The sequence below is a fragment of the Vipera berus genome (assembly GCF_964194415.1).
Source record: "Vipera berus genome assembly, chromosome: Z".
NCBI classification, from domain to species: domain Eukaryota; kingdom Metazoa; phylum Chordata; class Lepidosauria; order Squamata; family Viperidae; genus Vipera; species Vipera berus.
Window position 1 is genome coordinate 15,852,773 of NC_138205.1, and position 20,975 is coordinate 15,873,747.

General features: G+C 44.9%; 1 protein-coding gene across 1 annotated transcript; it reads right to left on the reverse strand.

Annotated features, from left to right (window-relative positions):
- Positions 1-6,346: 6,346 nt before the first annotated feature.
- LOC308679132 (uncharacterized protein) lies at positions 6,347-20,975 on the reverse strand. The gene is made up of 5 exons (XM_081346406.1): positions 20,727-20,975; positions 16,647-17,731; positions 11,840-11,966; positions 10,241-10,342; positions 6,347-8,912 (listed from the first exon to the last, which is right to left on the reverse strand). The coding sequence occupies exons 2-5, from the start codon at positions 17,544-17,546 to the stop codon at positions 7,582-7,584; spliced, it is 2,460 nt and encodes an 819-aa protein (XP_081202532.1). The 5' UTR covers positions 17,547-17,731; positions 20,727-20,975; the 3' UTR covers positions 6,347-7,581.

The following is a 20,975-nucleotide window of genomic DNA, read 5'->3' on the forward strand; positions in this document are numbered from 1 at the left end:
TCAGAATTCCCCAGCCAGCATGGCTGGCTGGGGAATTCTGGGAGTTGAAGTTCACACGTATTTATACGGCCAACTTTGAAAAAAAAACTGATGTAAACCTTCAGGAAGCGTATGGCCACAGTAACCAAGGTTTTCATGACTCAGTAACTTAATGATTTCAGAAACTTAGGACAGCACAAGTGAAATGCTCTCTGGCCGATACCTTCGGATTCAGCTGCACTTGTAACACTCAGCCTGAAGGAATTCTATGGCAATTTGGGGATAGTTATAGTTAGTTATAGTTTATTTGATTTATATACCGCCCTTCTCCCTAGGTAGGGACTCAGGGCGGTTCACAGGGCATATATCAAAAAGAGAATACAAAAATTAAAAAAGGAATTAAACCCATGCCCAATAAAACGGTGGTACAAATTAAAAACAATTAAAAACCCATAATCCCCCATCAGGCCAGACCAGCTAATTCGAACAGGTGGGTCTTCAGGCCCCGACGGAAAGTACGGAGGTCTGGTGCCATCCGGAGCTCCACCGGCAGTTGATTCCATAATGCCGGAGCCCCCACAGAGAAGGCCCTCCCCCTGGGGGCCACCAGTCGACATTCCCTGACTGGCGGCACCCTGAGGAGGCCCTCTCTGTGGGAACGCACAGGGCGGAGGGGAGTCGATGCCGGCAGCAGGTGGTCCCCGAGGTATCCCGGACCCATGCCATGTAGGGCCTTAAAGGTCGTAACCAACACCTTGAACCTCACCCGAAAGACAACTGGTAACCAATGCAGCTCGCAGAGCAAAGGTGTAACATGGGAGTACCGGGAAACTCCCAAGACAACTCTCGCGGCCGCATTCTGTACCAGTTGGAGCCTCCGAGTGGTCTTCAAGGGAAGCCCCATGTAGAGAGCATTACAGTAGTCAAGGCGAGAGGTCACGAGCGCATGAGTGACCGTACACAGGGCATCCCGGTTCAGATAGGGCCGCAACTGGCGCACCAGGCGAACCTGGGCGAAAGCCCCCCTAGTCACGGCCACTATATGCTCTTCCAAAGTAAGCCGTGAATCTAGGAGGACTCCCAAGTTGCGAGCCCTATCCACGGGGGGTAAGAGCTCACCCCCCATAGAAAGAGGTGGAACATTTGGAATGTCCCGGGATGCCGGAATGCACAGCCACTCAGTCTTGTCAGGGTTGAGTTGAAGTCTGTTCCTCCCCATCCAGACCCGAACCGCCTCCAGGCAACGGGACATCACAGCGAGGGCATCACTGGGGTGGTTTGGGGTCGAAAAGAAAAGTTGGGTATCATCGGCATACTGATGATACCCAACTCCAAAACCACGAATGATCTCACCCAGCGGTTTCATATAGATGTTGAACAGGAGAGGCGAGAGAACCGACCCCTGAGGAACTCCACAAACGAGAGACCTAGGGGCCGATCTCTGCCCCCCTGCCAACACCGACTCCGAGCGTCCCAGGAGATAGGAGGAGAACCACTGAAGAACTGTGCCTCCCACTCCCAGTCCCCTGAGACGCCGCAGCAAGATACCATGGTCGATGGTATCGAAAGCCGCTGAGAGGTCTAATAGGACTAGGACAGAGGAATATCCCCTATCCCGCGCCCTCCAGAGATCATTCACCAGAGCGACCAATGCCGTCTCCGTGCTGTACCCGGGCCTGAAACCCGATTGGTAGGGGTCCAGATAATCCGCTTCATCCAGGACCAGAGGGAGCTGATGCGCCACCACACTCTCAACAACCTTCGCAAGAAAGCGAAGGTTGGAGACTGGACGAAAGTTGTTCAAAACGGCTGGGTCCAGGGCAGGCTTCTTGAGGAGAGGTCTCACCACCGCCTCCTTCAAGACGGTGGGGAAATAACCCTCACTCAGAGAAGCAGATATAACCGCCTGGAGCCAGCCTCGTGTCCTCTCCCTAGCTGCATAAACCAGCCAGGAAGGGCACGGGTCCAACAAACATGTGGAGGAGCTCAGCCTCCTCATAATCCTGTCCACTTCATCAGGGGTCACAGAATCAAACTCTTCCCAGATAACATTGACACGACCGCCCGTGTCCTGATCGCCCGACTCTGCCCAGCTGGAGTCCAAACCGGTCCGAATCCGAGCGATTTTATCCGACAGATGATGGCTAAATTCCTCGGCACGACCTTGCAAGGGATCCTCCCTCACCTCCTGATTAAGAAGTGAGCGAGTCACCCTAAACAAGGCGACCGGGCGATTATCTGCGGACGCGATGAGGGTGGAGAAGTAATTACACCTCGCCACCCTCATCGCAGCGAGATAAGACCTAATATAGGTTCTTAACCGCAACCGGTCGGGTTCGGATCGGCTAGACCTCCAGCAGCTCTCTAGGCCCCGTTTCCGGCGCTTCATCTCCCGGAGCTCCGCGGAAAACCATGGAGCTCGCTGGGATCTGCGCCTTGTCAGGGGCCGCAAGGGTACAACCCGGTCAAGTGCCTCAGTGGCTGCCCTTTCCCAGGCTTCCACTAAGGCATCAGCCGAGCTGTGAGCAGTGGAGGCAGGTGGGGACCCCAGCGCCGCTTGGAATCTATCAGGATCCATTAAGCGTCTGGGGCGGTACCATCTAATTGGCTCCGTACCCCCACGGCGGGGGGTGGCAAAGCGGAAGACCAGCCGCAGGAGATGATGATCGGTCCATGACAGGGGCATAATAAATGGAGAGCCCCCACCTAGATCATCCAACCACCGTCTAGATAAAAAAATCAGGTCAAGGGTGTGGCCTCCCTCATGAGTTGGCTCTGAAATTACTTGCGTCAGGTCCATGGCCGCCATGGAAGCCATGAACTCCCGAGCTAGCTCAGATGAACCTCCCAGGGATGGTAGATTGAAGTCTCCCAAAACTATAAGTTTGGGAAACTCAACCACCAAACCTGAGAGGATATCGAGCAGCTCGGGCAGGGCTGCCGCTGTGCGACTAGGCGAAATGTACACCAGCAGCAAGCCCAACTGCGCCCCAGGACCAAATCTCATGAAGAGAGACTCACACCCGACTATCTGAGGAACGGTGGTCTCCCGCGGACATAAGGTCTCCCTAATGGTAACCGCCACTCCCCCACCCCTACCTTGAGCTCGTGGCCGATGTAGCACCCGGAAACCTGGTGGGCAGAGGTCAACCAGAGGGACCCCACCCTCTAGGCCCAACCAAGTCTCCGTGATGCAAGCCAGGTCCGCATGCTCACCCTCAACTAAATCCCTAACGAGGGGAGCTTTATTAACCACGGACCTGGCATTCAGGTACACCAGCCGGAGCTCAGGAGGCTGCACATCCCCGCTCCCGGGACCTCGGGGAAGAACCAGAGGGTCGGAGCGCCTCACCGCTTGTAAACAGCGGAGACGGCCCTCCCGGTAACGATATGGCCCCCTGTCTCTCCGCCTGCTGCCTTTCCCCGTCGTGGGAATTGGTAGTCCCACGACCCGCTCAAGAGCCCCAGATGTAACCACAACCCGCTCCCCCCGAACGCCGTCAGACCCAGGCCTGGCCTGCAACAAAGTTGTTTGGCTACCCCCCACCGCCAGACAACCACTACCCCCCACCCCCCTCCCCAACCCCCTAAAAAATTTGGCTAAAAAATTAACCAGGGGCCTCTTATTAGGTTTATATCGAGAGCCCCTGGCCTTTCCCGGCCATCTCTCAGGGTCCCAACAATTGGGCCCCTCATCGAGACTAGGGAAAGAAAAGAAGGCGGGACGCACCCAGGAGAGGGGGGCACCCCTGAGGGCGAGTAAGTCCGTATCGGAATATCGATGCATCCAGTCAGCAAGTCCAGAAAGGGCAGTCCAACAATTAAAACCAACAGGAGGATCGAAGGAAAGGCGTGGGACATTTGGGCCATCCACCAACCAACTGCCACTTGGTTGGATACTCCCAGGGGCATACCACAACCCGTCCTCTCACAACGGGTGCGAGTCTGCCTCCGGGGATGGTCCAAAATGCCCACCCTGGGTGGGGCAGCACCCACAGAGCTCCCACCTCTATGGGGCTGCCGATGTAAAACAGGCCACTCTCCCACTGTGGCCCGTGCTGCCAGTGTTGTTCATTAAATTTTTTTTTTTATTAAATATTACCATTGAATATTAGGAATGAACGCAAACTAAAAAGAAGTAAAAGAATGGAAAGAAAAATAGAAAAGAAAGAAAAATAATAAAGGAAAAATATGTAAAGAAATGACTTATTCCTTCCTAACAAGTATATGCATTTTAGTAACTTATCACCTTCTCTTAAAATACAACAAATGATAACTTCTTCCCACATCTCATCTCTTATTTGTAAGCAAATGCAAAGGTGCAGCATAGCCACTCAGTCTTGGCAGGATTGAGACGAAGCTTGTTTCTCCCCATCCAGACCTGGACCGCCTCCAGGCAACGGGACATCATGGCGAGGGCATCACTAGGTTGGTTCGCGGTGGAGAAAAAAAGTTGGGTATCATCAGCATACTGATGATACCCCACCCGAAACCATGAATGATCTTGCCCAGCGGCTTCATATAGATGTTGAACAGGAGGGGAGAGAGAACCGACCCCTGAGGAACTCCATAAACGAGAGGCCTCGGGGCGGATCTCTGCCCTCCTGTCAACACCGACTGCGAGCGGCCCAGGAGATAGGAGAACCACCGTAACCCTGAGACGCCGCAGTAGGATACCATGGTTGATGGTATCAAAAGCCGCTGAGAGGTCTAATAGGACTAGGGCAGAGAAACAACCCCTGTCCCGAGCCCGCCAGAGATCATTCACCAGCACGACCAATGCCGTCTCCATGCTGTGCCCGGGTCTGAAACCCAATTGGTATGGGTCCAGATAATCAGTTTCCTCCAGGAACAGAGGAAGCTGGTGCGCCACCACACTCTCAACAACCTTCGCCAGAAAGCGAAGGTTGGAGACCGGACGATAGTTATTTAAAACAGCCAGGTCCAGGGCAGGCTTCTTGAGAAGGGGCCTCACCACTGCCTCCTTCAAGGTGGAGGGGAAGATACCCTCCTTCAAGGAAGCAGTTATTACTCCCTGGAACCAGCCTCGTGTCTCCTCCCGGGCCGCATAAACCAGCCAGGAGGGGCACGGGTCGAACAAACAGGTGGTGGAGCTCAGTTTCCCCATAATCCTGTCCACATCATCAGGGGAAACAGGATCAAACTCAGTCCAGATAACATGCTCAAGACCATCCGATTCCTCCATGTTAGATTCCGCCCAGTCAGAGTCTAAGTTGTGGGTGCAGTGTGTGGAGGTTTTTAAGATTGGACAGCCAATTGTCTGAAATGGTATAGGGTCTCCTGCTTGAGTAGCGGGTTGGACTAGAAGACCTCCAAGGTCCCTTCCAATTCTGTTATTTTGTTCCAGATTTTATGTGTCTTTAGTCTAGACCACAGGTCTGCAACCCGCGGCTCCGGAGCTGCATGCGGCTCTTTCAGCCGTCTCCTGCGGCTCCCGGTCCTCTGCTATGTGCAGTCCCGTCCCCCCCAAAAAATGTGGGACTAAAAAAGTTCAACCAATCAATTCAAATATGCAGGGTAGGTACATATCTCGCCTTGGCTCCACTCTTCAGTCAAACCCTGTTCTGCGCATGTACACATGTACGCGCATGCACACATATTTTTTGCGGCTCCCAGTTTTTCCTTTTGTGAGGAAACCAGTTCTGAGTGGCTCTTTCACTGTTTCAGGTTGCTGACCCCTGGTCTAGACAGCTAGGTTGAGTAAACTCAGTCAGTTCATATCCCACACAGAATCATACCATAGTTTGATTTGTTCAGTACATGTAAGTCTTCAACTTACAACAGTTCATTTAGTGACCATTTTAAGTTACAACTAAAAATGACTTATGACCATTTTTCACACTTAATAACCATTGTTGCATCCCTATGGTCATGTGATCAAAATTCAGGTGCTCAGCAACTGATTCATATTTATGACGGTTACAATGTCCCAGGATCATTTTACAACCTTTTGACAAGCAAAATCAATGGAAAAGTCAGATTCACTTCATAACTGTGTTACTCACTTTAGAACTGTAGTGATTCACTTAACAACAGTGACAAGAAAGGTCGTTAAATGGGGCAAAACTCACTTAACAACTGTGTCACTTAGCAACAGGAATTTTGGGCTCAATTGCTGAGAACTACCTGTATATTGTTTTGGTTTAGGATTAAATTATATACTCAGGGTTGGATAAGACAGACTTCTGCTAAACATGCAGATACATTTTATGCATACATTTTATATAAATCATTATTAAGGCCTCCCTTTGAAATACGTTTAATATTCCAGCCCAGGTTTAAACGTAATAATTGTCAATAATAGTTGTTAATGAAACAAGGACAACAGAATCTATTTAATGTACCAAATGAGTTTATTTTAGCATTATTCTTGACACATATGGTTTTACAGTTCATTTTATTCATTTCTTTTCCAGACTCCATATACTTCACGATGGGTTGAGCATAACTTAAAATAAGGGATTTGGCCCTTGTATATTTGTGAAATAAATTAATAAGCTCTGCAAGGAACAAGATGGATTAAAGTCACGGTCCGTTCAATGGACGGGGATTTGATTGCTCATCTCCCGGTTCGAGTCCAAAAGAGGAGAGAGGAATTTCTATAGTGTACTATGCAATGAAAGATATCCTCCCAAGGACACATTTTAAAAAAATAAATATTTATTTGACCATAAAAAACAGCCAAGCTGTTAGTTTTAATCTTTCGTTAATATTTGGACTATTTTTAAAAAAATAACATTGTCTCTGGCTGGCTACCTGGCTGGCTGGGAAATTCTGGAAGTTGAAATTTATGTGTCTTGAACTTGTCAAGGTTGGGAAATCCAGGTGTAGAAGATGCCCTGCAATTCCAGAGGTAGGAAAAATTAAAAATATGCTGGCTCTACCAAATCCTTAACAGGTATCAAAAGCATCTTGGCTCTGCCTTCAGGTAGCTCTTCTTTTTGACTCCTCAAGCCTCTCTCCTCATTTCTTTTTCTCATTTGCTCAGACGCAGGAGCAGCTACTAAATATTACTGGCTGCAAACACAGTGCACTTTGCTTACATCTTACAAGAAGCTTTTTCTTGCCTTTTTTGTGATAATGACTAAGGGAGCAACGATGCCTCGAGTTTTCCACCTGTTGTCTGTTTCCATATGCAGTGTTAATCCCTGGAGGTGATGGCAACACAAAAGGCTAGTCAAATATTTAGGAATGAGAAATGTTTTGTTTTAAAGGAAAAAATGCTAAGGAAAGAGAACGTTGTGAGAATATTTGGGTTTTTCTTATTTTATTTTTTTATTTATTTTAATTCCATTTATATCCCGCCCTTCTCCGAAGACTCAGGGCGGCTTACAAGCTTATAGACTGTATAGCATACCTGTATAGCATACCTGGACTATTATTATTTTCTTCCAGATGTTCCTCTGAATGTGATAATGAAGCCTAGCAATTTACAGCAGGTCGATTGCAAGGGAGGCTTGCAGCCTTAACAAGTCTCTCATCCCTTCCTATGATGTCTGTTGCTATTTCTCTGCCAGCCGTTTCTTTTGCCCATCGCAAGCCTTGGTTTCTCTTTCGGCTTCCCAGGATGCCCAGCTACCTCTATGTAGTCATGCAATTCTGCTGACCGTTAGCCTTGGAAGAAGAAGCCAATGTTTTTGAAATCCAGGCAAGATTCTCATCCGATGTGGGTGGATCCTCACCCTTCATTCGGAAAGAGGCTTTTCCATCAGGTGACGTGAAGGCCTCCTTGGAAGTGTTGGAAGATGTGTCTTCAGTGGGCCCTGCTGGGTCAGTGGTATTTGGATGCATGCGGCCATGCTTCACGAGGTGAGATATCTGGCTGAACCTCTGTCCACAGACTGCACAAGCGTAGGGCTTCTCGCCACTGTGGGTCCTTTCGTGCTGCACCAGGGTGGACCTGTCACTGAAACGCTTGGAGCAGACTGAGCAAGGATAAGGCCGTTCTCCAGTATGTACTCGCTGATGGATGGTGAGATTGGAGCTATGACAGAAGGACTTGCTACAGACAAAGCACTTGTACGGCTTGTTACCTGTATGGATCTTGAGATGAGTCCGAAGGTTGCAACTTTGGGAAAAAGCCTTCCCGCATTCAGGACACTGATAGGGTCGTTCCCCACTATGTGTCCGCAAATGGATATGTAAGTTGCTTGGATGCCTGAAACACTTTTCACACAATGTGCAGGCATATGGCTTCTCCCGGGTATGGACATATCGATGTTGGCGCAGGTCAAACCTCTGCTTGAAGGACCGTCCGCAATCCAGGCATGTGAGATCGGAGACCACAGTGGCACTGAAGGGAGGATTCCACGTGGTGACCGGGAGAGGGGCTTCATGGACTTTTACTTCCAGAAATGCCAGCTGATGCTCTTTCTCCTGGACAGTCTTTTCACACAACTGGGTTTCCTTGTTCAGCATGGGTGGCTCATTCAGAACCTCAGATTTCTTCTTCTGTTTGGGGTGCTCCCCTACTGATGCAGTTGGCTTCTTTAGCTGTGATGGCCTAGCAACTTGAGGGGCCAGAGTCTTCTTTTGTTTGCCAGCCTTGGCAGTCAAAATTTGGCTTCCTGATTCCTGTTTCCTAGATGTTCTCTGCAGCAATGATGGTTGAGGCCTACCTTTTGTGGAAGCCAACTTTTCTGTCGTGAGCGACTGATGCTTCTTTTTTTTGGAAGATTTCTGCCTTGGGGAAATGAGTGGCTTTTTAAGGGGGAGGGTACTAGTTGGGGGCACTGATGCGGCAGCCTCTTTGATAGAGTTAGAAGATGGCTGTCTGACAGGTGTTTCCCCCAGGCCCACACTGTCCTGAGGTACTTCCATTGCGATGGCTTGTACTTTAACTGTCTTTGTGGCTCTCTTTAAAAAAGAACGTTTTTCCGCCCCTTGGATAACTGTTGGTGACAGTTGGTTTCCTGCAATGGAAAGAAGTAAAAGCAGTTGCTTCTGAAGGAAACTGAAGAGTTTATCTCCTTCCTCCCCCCCTCCCCCCAGCCCCATTATTTAACTGGGAAATAGGCTTAAAGAAGAAAAGCTCTCTCTCGATTCCTAAACTGGATATTGCTATGGTAGGCTTTGCTCTGATTCAGAGAAAAATAACATAGAGCATACTTTCCCTCTTCTTTCTTTGGGAGGTGTTCTCTGAAAGCTGATGGCATTGGGTTGGCTGGATGGAGAAGGGGGAGACAAAAATGGCTTTTTTAAAAGGTTAAAGATGTGTTAGATTCTGAGGAAGTCTACCATGAATACTCTGTCTCTTCAGGAATGAGAAAGTAGAAAATGGTGCAGGTTTTGTTGTTAAATTTTGGGAGTGTAATCTGGATATGTTCTTGGGGTTGCAGATTGGGTCTGGGGGCTCCACCCAGTGGGTTGCTTACCCCTAAGAACATAGATAGCTTCTTAAGTAACAGTAGGTAAAAATCACTCAGATGGCATCCTTGACTGTGCTATTGAAGTCTCACCCCTTTTACATATTTTGATCATAGAGTTGTGCCTGCCATCTTGACTTTTTTGACCCTCTCCCGCAGACATCCCTAGAGAATTTGCACACACATAGCCCCCCTCCCCCAATTAATTTAAATCATAATTCCTGCTGCTAATTGTTCTGTTCCAGCCTATTACCAGCCCTGCAGAAAAGGCAGGGACAACCCCTTTACAAGAAGGCAAGAGGCTGGAACTAAGCCTGCCAAATTTATTGACACAAAACAGAGCAAACAGAGCAAAACCAAAACACGAACCATGAAACAGGAGCTATTCAAATGGTTGCCTTCAGCAAACCAGCCCTCCCACACATTCCCCTTTTAAACAGTTCAAGGCGTGGCTTCTCTCTGCCTCCTTCCGAGGTGCCCCATTGCCTTCCTCTGTTTACTCCTGATTGACTGCCTCCTGCGTCGGGTGTCCTTGAACAGGGCCAGCTGTGGGTCATCTTCATCCACGCTGTCAGGCTCACAGCTGGGTCTGCGTAGTAACCAGATGAGAGGGGCCTGGCTGAGGGCTCTGCGAAGCCTCCGGGCTGTTCTCTGCAGGCTCTCCAACACCCCTCTCCTCCTCCTCTGAATCGTCCGACCCAACTGCCGAACCCACAGGCTGACCCTGAATCACGACACTAATAGCAGAACAAACAGGACTTACTTAGTATAGATGTCTATACCTAGATGTGTGTATTATAAAAATAGGCTATGAAGAACTAGGCAAGAGGTAAAGTGGATCATAACTAAACTCCCCGTTCAGTCTTCTTCCTTACCTATGAATCGATCTTTTGGAAAATTTATGGTATTATTCTGAAAATACAGTTCTCCCCCTTGCTGTATCCGGGTGATTATCTCGGGTTTCTCCAGTGGAATTCCTGTCCAAGAGAAAGAAGCAGAGCATAATCAAAGATTTATGGCTTTCCAATTTCTCTGTGAAAAATCCTGAAAGTCAGGTCAAACACAAAGAGGCACCACATTAATTTAAGCATTAAGAGCAGGCTGGGGAAAAGAGAGTTGATCTAGATCAGAACCAGAGCAAGAGATAAATAAGGAGGCACCAATGTCAGCCCTATTCTTTTTCCCTTGAATGTCCCTTATTAACCTGTAAAAAGAATCCTCGACTTACAGCAGTTCACTCAGTTACAACAGTACTGAAAAATGTGACTTATGACCATTTTTCACAGTTACAACCTTTGCACCACCATGGTCATGTGACCAAAATTCAGATGCTTGGCAACTGGTTCGTATTTATGGCCATTCCTGTGTGCCAAGGTCATGTGACCACCTTCTGCAACCTTCCGTCAGGCAAAGCCAATGGGGAAGCCGGATTGACTTAACAGCTGGATTACTAACTTATCAGCTGGAGTGATTCCCTTAACAGCTGTGGCAAGAAAGATCGGAAAGTGGGGCAAAACTCACCTTAACAAATGTCTCACTTAACAAATGAAATTTTGGGTTCAATTGTGGTCGTAAGTCGAGGATTACCCGGACAACCCACAGAAACAGCATAGTTGCGAAGGTTGTGAAATAGGGGCAGGCAGATAAAGTTCAACCCCAGCTTCAGCCCCAGAAGCTCACTGGAGGACTTTGGGTCAGTCACCCTCTAACTTCTGGGGTTGCTTTGGGGAGAAATAACAGGAGGGATTGCTATGTATAGGTAATCCTCGACTTACAACTATTTGTTTAGCGACTTTGAAATTACATTGGTATTGAAAAAAGTGATTTATGACCAGTTCTCACAATTATGACTGCCGCAGCATCCCCAAGGTCAGGTGATCAAAAATTGGGGCACTTGCCATGTAGTTTATGACAGTTGCAACATTCTGGGATCGCATGATCCTGACCGTTTGCGACCTTCCCAACCACCTCCAACAAGTCAAGTCAATGTGGGAAGTCAGATTCGTCATAATGACATCATGATTCATTTAACTGCAGTTATTTGCTTAACAACTGTGAGAAAACAGGTTGTAAAACTGGGCACGGCTCACGTAACAACTGCCTTGTTTTACAACGGACGTTCTAGTCCCAATAGTCATCATTAATTGAGTATCTATATACCACCTTGAACTTCTGAGTGGATGGCAATATCTGAACCAAATAAATACCTTTACAGAGCATTAGAAGGTTCAGACAACCACACTATGCTGTAGAGAAGACAACCATCATTTCCCCAAGACTTCCAGGGTTCGGCTAACTTAGCATTCCAAGACAGATGTCCTCCAAATGTCGTGGGCCACAAATCTCTTCTCCGGTCATTTGGGTCCTTGATCAGAAGCATTAAAAGCTAGATTCATCATGGGACTTGAAAAGCATTGTTCCTGAGTTGCCATGGAGGCAACAAGCAGGGCTGAAGAAAATTGGCCAATCCTCACCCAGAGTGGACAGATTCTGAAAGTTCTCCATCATGACATCATCATACAGTGCTCGCTGCTCTTCAGATAGCAAGGCCCGCTCTTCACTGGAGAACGTCACATCAATGTCTTTGAATGGCACTGGTGGCTTTTGGGTTGTGGAGAAAGGGGATGGAAGAGACACATTCAGAAATCAGATGAGGAAGAGAAAAAAAATAAAACTCCCAACAGATTAATCCCCAAATATACCAGTTGGAAAGCTTTTATGCACACTCCAATCCCTTCAGTGAGCTCTCTCAACGTAACAACTGTTAGAAGAAAGAGGGGTTCCGTTCTGAGTTGGGATTTTGCAAGAATGATGCTGCAAAGGAGGTGATTTTATTCGAGAGCATAAAATACGGCACTCAAAGGTAGACTACAATTTTGGGTACAGTGGTTGGTAATGTTTATAGGAAAGGTGGTCCTTTGTGAGATATGTGTGAATGTGCTCTTTATAATGTTTAATTGGGTGGGTGTGCAGCTCTGGAGGAGAAACGTTTTATTTGACTTTTACTAAGTTTACAGATCTTTTCTTTGATATGTTTCTATGTGCTGATTTGGGCACCACCTCTGTGCACCCAGGGAAATTGTATTGTGACAGGGCTTTCCCTGTCTGCTATTATTTACACAGGTTAATTGATTTAGCCTGGTCATTAATTATCGATGGAGATGGTTTAGTGATATTTGCAACTTTGTGTTGACTTTGTTTGCCACATCACTTTCTAGTTTCCGTTACTTGTGGCTCTTGCTAATGATTAAGAAGAAAGATAGAGGCAGCGCAGGAATAAATTTAAATTCTGAATTAAATTTCTTCCAACACTAGGGAATTCATATGATGTTCCTATTTGACTCGAACTCCAGTACTGTGATGGGATATGCAAATGAAGAAGGGGTGGGGTGGGAGGATGTCAGCAGTAGCACCACAGCTTCCCATTCTCATTCCAGAGAGTGGCCCAAGACAAGAAATCGCACAGTGCTGAACTGGATGAGGATGGGGGGTGGTGAGATCAGGATAGCCACACCCTAGAACAGGTGTGTCCTACCTTGGCAACTTTAAGACCTAGTGGACCTGGATTCTGGTTTTGACATCACGGCGGAATGGTTGCAGGAACATGGGGCTCCGTATTTCGTGTTCAATTTCGCCCCCCTGGGGACCCTGGAAAGGGTCGAAAGTCGCCCCATAGAACCAACAAGCAAGGAGGGAACCCTTGTTGACCACAGGAGGGCAGTGGCCCTTCCGTTTGATCTGAGGAAGCCCTCCAAACCTGACTTTTAGCGCTGTGTTGTGGAACTATTTCCCTGCAGGAAATACATTTTATTGCTTGAGATGATGGAATATTTTGGATTACAAATCCTTGATTGATGAACAATTTTTATTATAAAGACCACCTACAAAAAAATGAAATGGATGTCCCATGCTCAACTTTAAATGGTAAAAAAAATCATCTCTAACACCTGTTCCCAAAGTCTTCAGTTTGACATACTACCAAGAAAATATGGATGAAGATCAGAAAGAAGTTCTCTCCGTGTTAAAATCAATACAAGAGACTATTGCTTTAGCTCGTGATGAGACTAGAAATAACACAAAGGAGATAAAAGAACAATTTTCTAATCTTAATTTACAAACCCAGAACATGACTAAAAGCAGATCCAAAGGTTGAGGACCTAAAGGAAGGAACCAACTAACAGATTCAGACAACGGAGTGATAATATTGGAAATGGAAAAGACATCTTACCAATCAAGAATTCAGGACATATTCAAGGAAAAGAAAGAAGAACAGATTGAATGGAAGATAGAGCTGTTAGCAGAACTGTGGGGAATTGGAGAAGGAGAGGAAGGCTGTTTAATTAATATCAATGGGTTCATTCTTCCAAAAATACTTTAACCAAATGGTCTTTCTTATTCCAAACAATATACACAAAAACAGAAAAAATTACTTGATGATTCAAATGCATTGACTTGGAAAGTTAGTTGGCAAAGGAAGAGTAAGACTGAAGAAAATAGAGGTTTTGATCCATTAGATGGGATATTATACTATTAACTAAATGTTTGAATAAGGTGGAGAATAGATGATTGCTAGAAATATAAGTACTGTACTATCATAACTAGAAAGATAAGATGTGTAACTAGAATATTAGATTTTGGTATAAGAAAGTAAACAGGAAAACGTTAAGAAGTTTGAATATGGGAAGCTTTTGGTTACCCAAATATAACTTACTTGGAAATTATAAACAGTAGAGACATTTTGAACACTGATGGGAAATTAAAATAAAAAACAAGCGAAAACAGAATACTGATTTAACATATGGATATTAAGAGCAAATACAGTTAAGATACGTCTTGGTTAGAAAAGTAATCTAAAATTGATATTATTGATATTATGAGAAAAATGTAACAAAGATGTTGATATTCAATTGTGTATTTATTAATAACAATAAGAATTGTATTTGCCTAGTGTGGGAAAACAGGTACTACCGGAAGAAGAGAGGAAACTTTTGATGGTGTAATATTGGATCTAGATTGAAGAAGTTAATCTATACCACTGAATTACTAATGGACCCAGACAACACATTGTCTATTAAGTATTTGATTGTAAAACTAGAAAATTAATAAAATATTTATATATAAAAAAGATCTAGTGGACCCCAGCTCCTAGAATTCCCCATGCTGGGAAGTCCACAAGTATCAACAGTTGTCAAAGTTTCATCTAGCATTTGAATAAGTACTGATCTGATATTTATATTGCTTGTAGTTATTTTATAAGAGTTAAAGTGCGATAGATTTAATATTTTATTGTTGTTTGCATATGGTAGACTATGATTGCTTGTATTTTTATACCCTGTATTGAGCTCTGGGAAGTCGGGGAGGGGGGAGGGGGAAGGGAGGGAGGTGTTGGGGAGGGTTGGGGAGAGGGGAGGGGGTTGGGAGGGGTTTTGTCTTTTTAAAAAAATGTATTGTAAAACTTTTCAATAAAAAAAAAGTCTCAACAGTTGTCAAGGTTGGACACACCTGCTCTAGAATCTCCCAGGCTATATTTATTTATTTAAATTTGTTTGTTGCTTATTTCTTTGTGGGGCTACTCTGGGCAGCTTGCAACAATACAAACAGAGAAATGAAAAGAAGCATAAACATAACTGTGGTAAAGTAATGGAATGTTAGAATAAACAATGAAAACAGATATGATACAGTCTATTAGACTCAAAGGTTATAGCTTTAGTCTGGCAAGATTCTGTCCATCAGGTGTAACAATGTCAATATCTTTCTATTAGGTAAAACAATATCCTTTATATTGAAATAAAGAACTGGATTTGATTGAATTTCATTGTGCCATCTTAGGCCTGACAAGTACTTACAGCTCCCATAAGCACTTCACCCATTTCAAAATGTTACAAGGAATGTAAAAGAAACAATTTCAGTGCCTAGGGTCGCTCTATGAGGGAGATAGGTGATTTTAAAATATGATATATAAATAAATAAAATAAATTTATTTACTGCATGCATTAAACTACATAATAACCCCACACAGAGAGATAAATAATTTCCCTCATCTGGTGCCATCTAGTTGAATTGTCAATCACTAAAATTTTGGAAGTTTTATTTGAACACATTTGAAGGACACCTAAGGGAAAGATACTGTGTACACGGTTTTACTGAAAGCTACAATGCAAGTTGTGACTTTTCTTCAAGAATCTTAAATGACCACAGGTGATAAGCCAATTTAGAGGTCTTAGAGGCAAGAATCTTAACCTGATTGCCTGCACCATCAGGTTGAGGCAACTGTTGTGGCTTTGCAAAGAGAAAGAGAAGCTACACATTTTTTTTGTATGTGGAAAAACCCCAGATGCAGACTTAAGTTAGAATGCTGACAATTGGTTAACAAATGACAAGAATAAAGTGCATATCATTAGTGGCTCAAAACCATCATATACTTCCTATTTGTCTTTGCAAAGCCACATCAGGCACCTCAACCTGATCCCGCTAGCCCAGGGGTCTTCAAACATGGCCCTTTTATGACTTGTGGACTTCAACTCCCAGAATTCCTCAGCCAGGCATGCTGGCTGAGGAATTCTGGGAGTTGAAGTCCACAAGTCATTAAAGGGCCAAGTTTGAAGATCCATGCCTTAGCCTATGTAGTGAACCAAATTAAGAGAAACCTGACATAGGTTTCAGCCATATCCAGGCTGCAAAATCCAGGTAACTACTAGGATGGTAGCAAGCCTTTTGTGGATCTAATGGCTGTCTGGATTTTTACAGCCCAGATAGGGTATGCCTGAAAATAAATCAAGCACCTCTGCCACTATATTCAAGAGAGTCAGCTAATGTAGTTTGGTGGAAATTAAAATATTTCTAACAGGCAGGTAATCTTAAGTTTTCCAACCCAGCTTTGCATCCGTTCATTTAGCATATTGATACAGGTAGTCCTTAATTTATGATCAGTTGCTTAGCAACCATTTGAAATTATGAAGCTATTTACAAACGAATTTCAACATGTTGATGTCTCCCCCTCCCACAATTGTGTGACTGCATTTTGGGCGCTCGGCAACTAGGACCCTTTTAGAGCAATTGGCAGCTTCCTCGGAAACCAGCATTTCACATTTACCCATAGTGAACAGCAGGTTCACTTAAGAACCACCATGAAAAAGGTCATAAAATGAAATCTGGTCATGCCCTCTCACAAGACCGTAATTTCCAGGCTCAATTACGATTGTAACTCGAGGACTACCTGTATAACTAAACTCAGCAGTTTCCTGTATCAAATTCCTTTTCCAGCACTTACATCCCTCTCACCTCATTTCCCAGCTGGAAACTTTCAATGAGATCCACAGCCTGAGCACAAGTCTCTGGACAGCATCCTCGGACCCAGTCTTGCATTTCTGGGGGCAGGATGGTTAGAAACTGCTCCAGTATTAGTAACTCCAAAATCTGTTCTTTGGTGTGCCTTTCCGGCTTCAACCAGCGCTGTCCAAGGGCCTGGAGAATTTGGCAGGTTTCTCGAGGGCCTTTGGCTTCCTGGTATCGGAATTGCCTGAAGCACTGGCGTTGCATTTCTGTCGTGATGCCATATTGGTGCAGGATGCGCTCTTTGACCATGTCGTAGTCATTAGCAAGATTGGGTTCCAAGATGCTGCAGGCTGAAAGAGCTTTGCGGCTCAGATATGGCTTCAGTTTAATAACCCACTCTGCCCTGGGCCAGCGGTTGGTGTAGGCCACAGACTCAAATCCCTCCAAGTAATCTTCAATGTCATCCTCTAGGTGGAGTTGAAGCATCCATGTGTTTTTCAGTGGAAGGGACAAGGGCGGTACAACCTCAGGAACAGTATCCACACCCGCCACAACCTCTTCAGATGAACTTGCTGGTTCTGAGCTCTTCAGAGGACTATCCGTTTCATTAGATTGCAGCTTTTCATGGTTCGTGGCATCTGGCCATGACTGGCTGCTCGTTGATTGCAATGCTTGAGTGCCCACAAGTGATGAGCCATTCTCAGCATCTTTCCAGCATTGAGACGCTTTGGGATGACCTTCCTCTGGTGTCATCTGATGGAGCAATTCTCCAGCGTTCCCACAATACACTAAACGCGGTACCTCAGTTACATTTGTAGAATGATGAGTCTCTTCAGAAGTTGGTTGCAAGTGGCTCTCCATGTCAGCATTCAGTCCAATCTCCATTGTAGTAGCGATTGTCTTCATCTTTCCAAGATCAAAACTACTTTCCAAGAAGCTGTTGAGATGGGCTTAACAGTCAATCCAGTCTTTCAGAGCCAATAAATAATTTGCTACTATAGCTATGTGCTGTGAAATACTCTTGACAACAGATGTACCAAGAGATGTAGCAGCCTTCCAGTCTGAAACTGCAATGCTTCCAAGGAATCCTTCTAAGCATAGAGAGGAGGGGGGGGAGTCAAAGGCTTATGGTTACATAATTAAGATATCTCCTAATTTCAGGAAGAGGTTTATCACCACAATGCCCGGGGGGGGGGGGGAGAGCAAAAACAAATCAGAATCTCCTTTCTAGAGAGTTTGGATACACAGGATGTTGTGAATCGGCCAATTTTTATTTATTTAAATTAGTTGAGTTTTATATTATCAAACCCTGATATATTCTAATCCTTTTAAGAGTCTTCTAACACTTAAACACATTTTTAGGTTAAAAAAAAGATGGTATATAAGTTTGAGGGGGAGGAATTATTTCCAAGTATTGTTTGTGGATCATATCGTATTGAAGAAAGACTATTTAAAATTGAATATCGAGCATGTGTTCCCCCAACTGAAATTTCAGGTCCAAAATTTCAGAGGAAGCTATTTCAGGGGAACTCAAACTGGCATCTACTTGCCCTATGTGATGGAAAATTAGTGCTAAAAATTTAGAAGAAATTTGTTTAGCTCACTTTTTAACATGAATTCACCTAATCTATATGTGAGACCCAGTTTGGTGTAATGGTTAAGGCATCAAGCTAGAAAAAGGGAAACATGAATTCTAGTCTTGCCTTAGGCATGAAGCCAGCTGGGTGATCTTGGGCCAGCCACTTTCTCTCAGCCCTAGGAAGGAGGCAATGCAAACCACTTCTGAGAAATTGCAGAGACTTGTCCAGGCAGTCTCTGAGACTCGGACACAATTAAACGGAAGGGAAAAAAATCTATATCTGAACCAGAGTAAAAGTGTGTGGTCTTATTCATTCTCTAAATTTTAAAAATGTAAACAAATCCATAAATTAGGCACAAGGAAACAATGTTACTGAATTATAACTCTCAGCAACTTTTCAATTATCATGCCAAAGGGTTAAGGATGTTGGCATTCGCAGATAGCAACAACAACAATGCGTACTGGTGCTGAAATAGATTAAAACTTGGGGGGGGGGAAATGAGACGGTGAAACTGATCTTAATTCTCCAGGTGTATCTGTTCACTCCAATTCCACCATGAATATTGGCTGTTCAATGTCTCCTGATATGGAATGTCCTTTATTGATGCAACCTGGAATGTGTTCATCAAGGTTTCAAAAATCTCTTCATGGACAGCATGAAATAGGGAATATTGCATCAGAGCTTGCCTCTAGCAATGTTCGTGAATATTTGGCCCTGATAAAACCAGACTTGTTCCAATTCTACAAGCCAGGTCTTCCACCCGAATGGATAGAATAACTGGCCTCAGAACAAAGGAAGGCGATGTCTGCTGTACACTTCCCAGCCCCATCAGGAAGTATGCTCAATGACAAGGGATACTAAGAGAGTCCTCGAATTACAGCCTGACCGGTCATAGTTACCATTCAAAATTATGATGGACCTCCAAAAAGTAAGTTATGACCCAATTTTAAAGTTCTACTGTCATCCACCCCTCCACAGTCACATGACTGCATTTTGGGCACTTGACAAAGTTTGCATAATGGCCATTTGCAGCACCCTGTGGTTATGTGACCATGATTTATGACCTTTTTTTGCCAGAAACCCAGTATTTACAATGGGTTCCTTTATCAAATGTCACCAAAGAGGTCATAAAATCAGGACTGGAAGTGTGGTGACTTTATAGCCATCACAATTTATGAGTCTAATTATGGGGCTCAATTATGCTTGAAGATTACCTGGAGTTCAGCAGCATTGGGGGTGTCATAGGTTTTCTATCCCTGTTTCAAAGGAAACCTCCTCAACCTGAATAGAACTGAGTTCCAGATTCTCCAGCCTGCATGGCCGTTGCTGATCCATGGGAGGAAATAACCAGACTTACAATCAGGCAGGCAAAAGAAGAAATACAATAGCTACAATACTGCTAGGACAGGGGTAGGCAACCTTGGCTCTTTTATGACTCGTGGACTTCAACTCCCAGAATTCCTGAGCCAGCATAGCAGAATTCTGGGAGTTGAAGTCCACGAGTCATAAAAGAGCCAAGGTTGCCGACCCCTGTGCTAGGAGTTAAAACATTCAAAATTCCAGGTTGAAAAAAAATAGTGGTCATATATTGTTTCCTCTTTAGAGCCAGTGCCTTCTGCATTGTAGGAAGCTTTGCACATAGCCCCGATTTGCAGCTTTGCCACAAGCCAGCTGAGATCAGAGGCAGAGAACCATTTGCCTGTAATATGCTGGCCTATATTGTTCCTTATTATTTGTGTACTGTATGTTCTTTTTCTTCTGAGTGTTTGCCAGCAAAAGTTCTGCTTTTTTTGTTTTTGTATTAACCGAGTGTGTTGAGCTATTGGTTGCAACAGAAATTGACCAACCAGCCTGTCACCCAAGCCTAATGACATAGGCTCAGAGTGAGTAACTTGCTCAAAGTCAACCAGCCAGTTTTTCGTGCTTAAGGTGGGACTAGAACTCACCATCTCCCGGTTTCTAGCCAAGTTCCTTAACCACAAAACCAAACCGGCTTTCCCATCCACGTACTGGATATAAGACACCTAAAAGGGGTTTACAGTTGTTTCATTTTCCTTCCTTTTGTGGTAGCTGCTTCCGTTTGGTCATGATGCAGCATTGTCTTTTGTCAAACCTGCCTCTTCATCCCCAGGAGAACTAACCAAGACTTTCCCATCTTCTCAAAATCTAGAACCTTTAAGACCGGCTCAGTTCCATTTCTCACAGCAACTTTCATCCCTTCTGAGATGTAAAAGTATGACTCAAGCTTAGCGAGACCTGTCCTCTAGCTGTTCATGGTCATGTGCTTTATATATCTACATATATATACACACACATGTTCTGGATCAAGGTCCATCTTTTCACTGATGAACTCAAACACCCAGTCCACAGCTTTACTCCTCCCCACCTTTTTCAGCCCAGAGGCCCCCCTGCTTCTTGGGGTCAGCAGGCCATCACATCCTACATGTCCCATCAAATAAGCACTCTATGACATAATATATTCACGATGCACAATCAAGCAACATACCTTCTTGCACTTCCTACTCCACTGAAGGGATTCCTTGACTCACCCAGATATTCTTGCCAGTGCCTCTCTTCCTGTTCCTTCTATGAAATCATCTTCCCGCACCCCATCGACCCACAAATATTCTCTCTTCACTTTCCCTGGCAACTCTTCACACCTAGATGGGGTGCAACATTCTTCTAGTCAGCATTTCTTCCACCTGTGCAAATCCTTCTGGGTTTCCTCTTGCCCACCAATTGTCTGGCTGCTTCT

Excerpts from the sequence above, each read along its gene's own strand:
- LOC308679132 (XM_081346406.1), bottom strand. The coding sequence starts at position 17,546 with ATGAAGACAATCGCTACTACAATGGAGATTGGACTGAATGCTGACATG. Across the intron at positions 11,967-16,646 it reads GTTTCCAGCTGGGAAATGAG|CCACCAGTGCCATTCAAAGA; the intron begins GTGAGAGGGATG and ends ACAACCCAAAAG. Across the intron at positions 8,913-10,240 it reads TCCAAAAGATCGATTCATAG|GAAACCAACTGTCACCAACA; the intron begins GTAAGGAAGAAG and ends TTTCCATTGCAG.